This window comes from Procambarus clarkii, chromosome 11 (genome assembly GCF_040958095.1).
Source record: "Procambarus clarkii isolate CNS0578487 chromosome 11, FALCON_Pclarkii_2.0, whole genome shotgun sequence".
Taxonomy (NCBI): Eukaryota; Metazoa; Arthropoda; class Malacostraca; order Decapoda; family Cambaridae; genus Procambarus; species Procambarus clarkii.
In genome coordinates, this window is record NC_091160.1 from 13,024,726 (window position 1) to 13,031,930 (window position 7,205).

Consider the following 7,205-nt stretch of genomic DNA (forward strand, 5'->3'; position numbering starts at 1 on the left):
GGTCGCGGACGAGTTAGCCAGAACAGCAAGGTCTGAGGTAACGACGGGCCGTGGTAATGTCCAGGTAAAAACAGACCCGGATTTAAACATGTTTAATTTGTCCTCTCACCCGCAGATCGACAGTGTTCTAGCAAAGTCTCCTGATTCTTCTTCCGACGAGGAACATGCGGTTACGATAGCAGAGGTAACTGAGCAGGAAGAGAGGCCTTGTGTGCAGGCACCCACGGATACCAATGAGTCTGGAGCGAAGGCAGATGAGTACTTGCGGTATGGCAAGATACCACGTTCATTGAACCGGCCAGAGATTCCCCAGACGTCGGAGGTATGTGAGGTATGTGCGAAGGTTCTAGAGCCCTCTTCGATCCAAACCAGGCTAATGGATATAGCCGGTTATGGACATTACACGCTCAGGAAGCTTATCCCTCAGTTGGCCGCATGTCTCTTAGCGGTATTTTGTTTTATTCTTATGTGTGTCCTCGGTAAGGACCAGTGGACGACCCGAAGGATGATGGCTCCCTTGAACATCGTGAAGAGATCCCAGGGATTAGAGACGTGTACTGCGAGTGTTGCAGTCGACGAAGGAGCCTGGAAGGTGATAGTAGATACAGGAGGTACGCGATACGATAATATGAGTGATTGTTTCAGACAGGTTGACACCCCCCGCGTGATAGCTGAGCCTCAATACAGCGTTATACGGAACGTTGGTCGACCTGACGGTGGCAGAGCGAATGCCATCTTCAATGTACGAACAGCCCTGTTGGGACTAGGTGTGGACCTAGTAGAGGAGTATGCTGTAAGTACTGTTTTACCCGCTGTCGCTGTCACTCTAAATTATCAGACCCCTGTATTCCAGGTTCCCGTCTCCCTGAAGGACCACTGGAACGGTACCAGAAATGCCGTTTGTAACCAGCCATCATCGGTGCCACGACACAGGGAAGTGTCGAGCCATCCCAGATCATGTAGATACCGATCCTTACGCGAGAGATGTGAGATGATGCCCCTGCTTGACATCGCAGAGGAGGAGTGGAAAATTACGGAAGGCAGGTCATCGCCTGCTATTTTTAAGTTCCCTTTGTGCCAGGGTTTCTCCTTAGTACAGTTCTGTGGACGAGACAGCCTCGCCGTTCCAGTTTACAAAGCATGTGAGTCCATTTGGAGTCATGTCGCCGTACTAATTTGGTTTGTGTTTCTTTTTATAGAACCCCAAACCAAATTCTTTTGGTGGGGAGGTGTTACGAATCGCTGAATCTCGGATCCAGCGTCCGAGCACGGAGCAGTGACGACCGCGCCATCTGTGGGTCAGCTCCCGCACCCCCCTCCAAATGGACGAAGACACCTGGCGAGGACGAAGGGTACTGGCCACAAGGGCCAGTTTCCAGTCCTGTTCAGCTCACAACACCGCCGCTGCTGACTTCTGGTGAGGTGGTGCTCAGACTACAATGCCATCTATGGAGTGAATAGGTGGGCGTTTGGGTCTGAGCCTGTAGGTGAGGTGTTTTAGTGTCCCTGTTATTGATGACGTGTCTGCTTACAGAGTCGACCTGGGACTGCTGTGATGGAAGTTGAGTCAGTCTACCCAAGGCAGCCGTCCCCATACCTTGTGCTTTGCTGTAGCAGCTGTGAGTCGCTTCCCGGAAGAACACTGTGGTGTTACCCTGCCAGTGGAGTGGCAGTAGAAGGATTGTCTTACCCAGGACCGACTGCTGGAGACAATTATCCACTGGGGTATTGAGGACAGGAGAGTGATTTGTGGTATCACACGAGGCTCCTGACTAGGGCGCTACCCTAGTATCGCTCGTGGAGTGGCCTGACTAGCGTTGCTGATCCGGAACCTGCCAGCAGACCTGCTGGACTTGTGGTTGACGGCCTCCACGGCGGTGCCCCCAGTGGAACTGTGTTTTGGCTGGCCTGTGTTTGGGGTAGACTCAGCTTGATCGAAGGATTCGTCAAGAGACCACGAAAGCACCGAGGACTTGGCACCTAGAGTTTGGATCCAGAGTCTTCAGGAGAAGACAATTGTGTAAATAATTCCCTTGTGCAGTGTTAATACCCCTCCCCCTGTGTAATCTTATATTAATTATTGGTGATGGGAACAATTATAATCTTAAGTTCTTAACTTTATTTCCCTTCCCCTTTTATTTTACTTGCGTCACGGATCTCATCCCTTGAAAGCCACTACTGGCTTGGGGCCGGATACAACTTCCTCTAACGACATCAGTGTACGAATCCAGTTGCGACCCGAGAGGGCCGTAACAACAACGCTAATAAGACAGACACAACACAATCACAACGAAGCCAGTACACTAACAAGACGAATACACTATACTAACAAGACAAAGCCACTACACTAACAGGACGAAGCCCCTACACTAACCAGACAAATCTACTACACTTACAAGACGAAGCCACTACACAAACCAGAAGATGCCAGTACACTAACAAGATAAAGCCACTATACAAACAAGACGAAGCCACACCACTAATAAGACAAAGTCTCTTCACTAACAAAACAAAGTCACTACACTAAAAAGACAATATTACTACACTAAAAGATGAAGCTAATACACCAACAAGACAAAGTCACTACAATAATAAGACAAAGCCACAGCATTAACAAGACAAAGACACTTCATCTAAAAAGCAATGCACTTCACTAACAAATCGAAGCTACTACACTTACTAGACAAAATCACTAAACTAACAAGACAAAGCCACTTCACTAACAAGATGAAGTAACTACACTAACAAGACAAAGCCACTACCCTAACAATGCGAAGTCATTACCCTAACAATACGAAGCCACTACACTAACAAGATAACAAGACAAAGCAACTACACTAACAAGACAAAGACACAAGACTAACAAAACAAAGTCACAACACTAATAAGACGAAACCACTACACTAATAAGGCAAAGCCACAACACTACATTAGCTGACTGATAGAGAGGAAAAGAGCAATAGTCGTATTAGGATGCAAATAGGGGCTACTCCAAGAATGATGAGAGATATGGACAAAGCCACAGTCAAAGAGATCCTTAAAGGAGTACAGATGGAGGGGGAAGAACTGAATATAGAAAAGGTTTTCAAGCTTGGCCGGTACAACAAGGACAAAGGTCGATTGATAAAAGTGGTTTTCAAAAGCGAGAACACAAAAGAGGAAATTTTAGCAAAGAAGAGCAGCCCACTCAATGTGCCAAAGTTCAAAAAAGTACTTCTGCTGAGGGATATGACCAGGGAGGAGAGACAGGGCAGCAGTAGCAAGGAAGGAGCCCAAGGAGAGGGAAAGGAATCAAAGAACCACAACTCAGAACCCTACGATCCCAGAAGGGAGTGGGGAGCCCCCCACAGGCAATTCAACAGCCCCAGTGGGAGGAGGATCACACCCATCTCCCAACCAATAGAAGCCTTACCTGCCCCAGCCCTTACACCCTTCCATCACCCTAAGCCCTCCCTTCTTCCCCACCCCCCTATCCCCTTCCTCCTCTCTCACTACCCCCTAAGCCCTCCTTTCTCCCCCCCCAAGCCCTACCTCCCCCCTTCCCCCCAAACCCCCTGTTCTCCCCATCCTTTAAGCCCTCCCCCTCTCCTCCACCCCTCCAAGCCCTCACTCTGCCCCTACCTTCTCCAAACCAGATCCTCTCAGCCCCTCACAACCCAGGTCCCCCTCACTCTCAGCTCCCCTCACGACCCAGGGGCCCCCCCATCCCCTTCCCCATCCCAGACCCTCCATGTTTATCTACTCCAGTGGAAGCAACAGAAACTGTGGATGGACAGAAAAGAGTCAGCTTCTAGGTGATGTACACGAACATAGATGGGATTACAAGCAAGATAAGTGAATTTAGGGAAAGAGCACAAGAAGTAAACCCAGACGTAATTGGAATCACGGAAACAAAACTCTCAGGAATCGTAACAAATGCGGTGTTCCCCCAGGAATACGTTGTAATAAGGAAAGAGATGGAGGGTAGGAGAGGAGGTGGAGTGGCCCTACTCATGAGAAAGGAATGGAGTTTCAAGGAGATGGTTATCCCAGGCTGTGAAGGGTTAGAGACTACATAACAGGCACCATGACGATGGGAGGACCTAGAGTAGTAGCAGCAGTGATATATAACCCTCCACCAAATGACAAAAGACCCAGGCAAGAGTATGGCAGTATCAACATGACAGTCAATAACATAATTGAGAAGGCAGCCTTTGCTGCCTGTAGAAATCTATCCCATCTGCTCATCATGTGGGACTTCAATCTCGGAAGGATAGACTGGGAGAACAAGGAACCGCATGGAGGAGAAGATACAAGGAAGAGAGTGAAACTGCTGGAGGTGACGAAACTACACTAACAAGACAAAACCACTTCACTAACAGAACAAAACCACTTCACCAACAAGACGAAGACACTACAATAACAAGTCATAACAATTTCACTAAGAAAACGAAACCACTGCACTTACAAGACAATATAGCTACACTAACATGACGAGGCCACTACACTAAAAAGACAAATCCACTACACTATCAAGAAAAAGCCACTGCACTGAACAGACAAAGCAAATGCACCAACAAGTCAAAGCCACTACACTAACAATTTAAAGTCACTACACTAACAAGACAAAGCCCATAACACTAACAATAACAAGACAAAGCTACTACACTAATAAGACAAAGCCACTACACTAACAAGACAAAGCCCTAACAATAACAAGATAAAACCAGTACACTAACGAGACTAAGCCAGTACTCTAACTGGACAAAGCCACTACACCAACAACACAGTCACTTCACTAACAAGACGAAGTCATTACACTAGAAGACAAAGCCAATACACTAACAAGACAAAGCCAATACACTAACAATACTAAACCACTTCACTAACAAGACAATGCCACTTCACTAACAAAATGAGGCCAGTACTCTAACAAGCCAAAGCCTCTACACTAACAAGACAAAGCCAATACAGTAACAAGACAAAACCACTACACTGAATCGAAAAATTCAAAACACTAACAAGACAATGCCACTACACTGAACAGTCAAAGCCAATACACTAACAAGACAAGATCCTTAGTCTTTAGTGCGCCAAATAGGTCAGCTGCAGCGGTACTAAGTGTGCAACGCCCCTCCTACCAGCTGTGGTAGGCCGTGGATATGTGGATTGGGCAGAAATTAAGGCAGTAAATGCTTTTGTGGCAATATCGAGGCCCGCTGAGGCGAGCGTTGCGAGGTACGTGGGTCGCCCAACAGTACCTGGACCCCAGGCATTACTCGTGTGTAAAATAGTCTTTGTGCCCTCCCTTCACAAGGTCGCGGCTTGTGTTTGCGACTGGTGTTTACACAAGAGTCCGTACAGGGCACCTCTCTTCTGTACATTGCCCCTACACTACGTGTGAGAACTGTACCCTAGTGCCTTGCAGGTGTCTATAGGTGTATGTGTGTGTAGGGTTGAGTACATTATTGAAGACATACTACCCAACAACATTTAAAATGACCCGTAGCAAATAGATGGTTCCTATAACGAGAAGTAAAAATTTGAGACAACAAGTGAGCGTGGCTAGTATGCCCGAGCACCATAACAGTCCCCTTCCCCTCAGCGTGGGTTTCCTTCCCCACCGGAGGCCCTCCGGTGCGGATCCCCATCCGGGGCCCTCCAGTGAGGATCCCCATCCGGGGCCCTCCAGTGAGGATCCCCATCCGGGGCCCTCCAGTGAGGATCCCCATCCGGGGCCTTCCAGTGAGGATCCCCATCCGGGGCCCTCCAGTGAGCATCCCCATCCGGGGCCCTCCAGTGAGGATCCCCATCCGGGGCCCTCCAGTGAGGATCCCCATCCGGGGCCCTCCAGTGAGGATCCCCATCCGGGGCCCTCCAGTGAGGATCCCCATCCGGGGCCCTCCAATAGTAATGGTACAGGTGACTATAACAGACAATGAGGATAACTTCCGACTAGTCAAAAACAGAGGAAGCATGAGATGGGACAGGATACAGTGACAGGCTGAGCAACAGCAGCAGCAACATCAACATAAACAACAACAGCGACGATATGACAAAGATAGTGAGTGGCACACCCTAATCTTTCCTGCAATGGGAGTGACAGCAGCAGAGAAGTGCATGTTGATTATTGAGGCCGCCCGCGCTCACAGAGCGTAGTGTCGCATAGGGAGCAGGTGGGTAGGCGGCAATGTCAGTGTATGGGTGCAGGGGGACGGTGTCCTGCAGTTCTTCACAGAGATCAGTCATGAGTATCAAGGTATCAAAGATCAGTCATGAGTATTAAGGTAAGAATGTAAAATTATTGGAAGCAAACCCACAGACAGGACAAACTAAAATTATAATCAAGAACTACAATATTTATGTTGCAGTGGAATTTCTCAAGGACTATGAACAAATTGTTTGGGTCAAGCTCAACCCTGGACCAGGGGGACAGCCGAAAGATCAAGCAATTGCTATGTGGAAGGGAGACCTGCCCCCAGTCAATAATTACCAGGCATGAGGGCGTGCAAAGTGGGGAGGTATAATGGCAGCCCATCCTTATGTGGCAAACTATCAACGGTGGGATCACAGAACGTGGCAATTGTGATCGCCCAATTAGGTGTGGGTGTTGCATTGGCTCTCATGACACCAAATAGCGTCTGGTTAAGCTTACACAGAGTGGGGGGTGGTGGTTTAATACCTAAATGTGTGAACTGCAAGCAGCCCCATCATGCCTGGAACAGATATTGCACCAAGAGGCCTGCTTGGCAGGGCTGGAGAAGGACACCTACTCAAACAGCAGGTGGACCAGTGAACAGGTGCGGGAATGGCTCCGTGAACAGTACCACAGCAAGCCAGGGACCCGGCCCAGGGTCTAGCCCACAGTAGACAAACAACTACCTGGAGTAAGTAAGAGTGGAGTGACCCCACCGCCACCCCACACAGGACCAACCAGACCCCCTCCCTTTCACAAACCCACTCACCTCTATCCCACTCACTAACCCCAACCCTACCCCACTCAACCCCATTCCTGCCTCATCACTCATACCCTCTAACTCCTCCCAGTCAACCAGATCTTCTGCCTCCCAGGCGATCCCCCCCCCCCTCTTACCCACCCAACCACTCCTTCCTCCCAGGAGACCCTCCCTCCTACCCAGACCTCCCCCCCCCTTCTTCTCACCCACCTATCACTCCCCCTCCTCTTCACCCACCAGCCAACACCTTACTGGATCCAGACAAAACAA

General features: G+C 49.1%; 1 protein-coding gene across 1 annotated transcript; it reads left to right on the forward strand.

Annotated features, from left to right (window-relative positions):
* Nucleotides 1–3,000: 3,000 nt before the first annotated feature.
* On the forward strand, nucleotides 3,001–6,481 carry LOC138363557 (MARCO-like protein). The gene is made up of 3 exons (XM_069322911.1): nucleotides 3,001–3,350; nucleotides 5,585–5,901; nucleotides 6,351–6,481. Exons 1-3 carry the CDS (start codon nucleotides 3,001–3,003, stop codon nucleotides 6,479–6,481), a joined length of 798 nt encoding a protein of 265 aa, XP_069179012.1.
* Nucleotides 6,482–7,205: the final 724 nt, after the last annotated feature.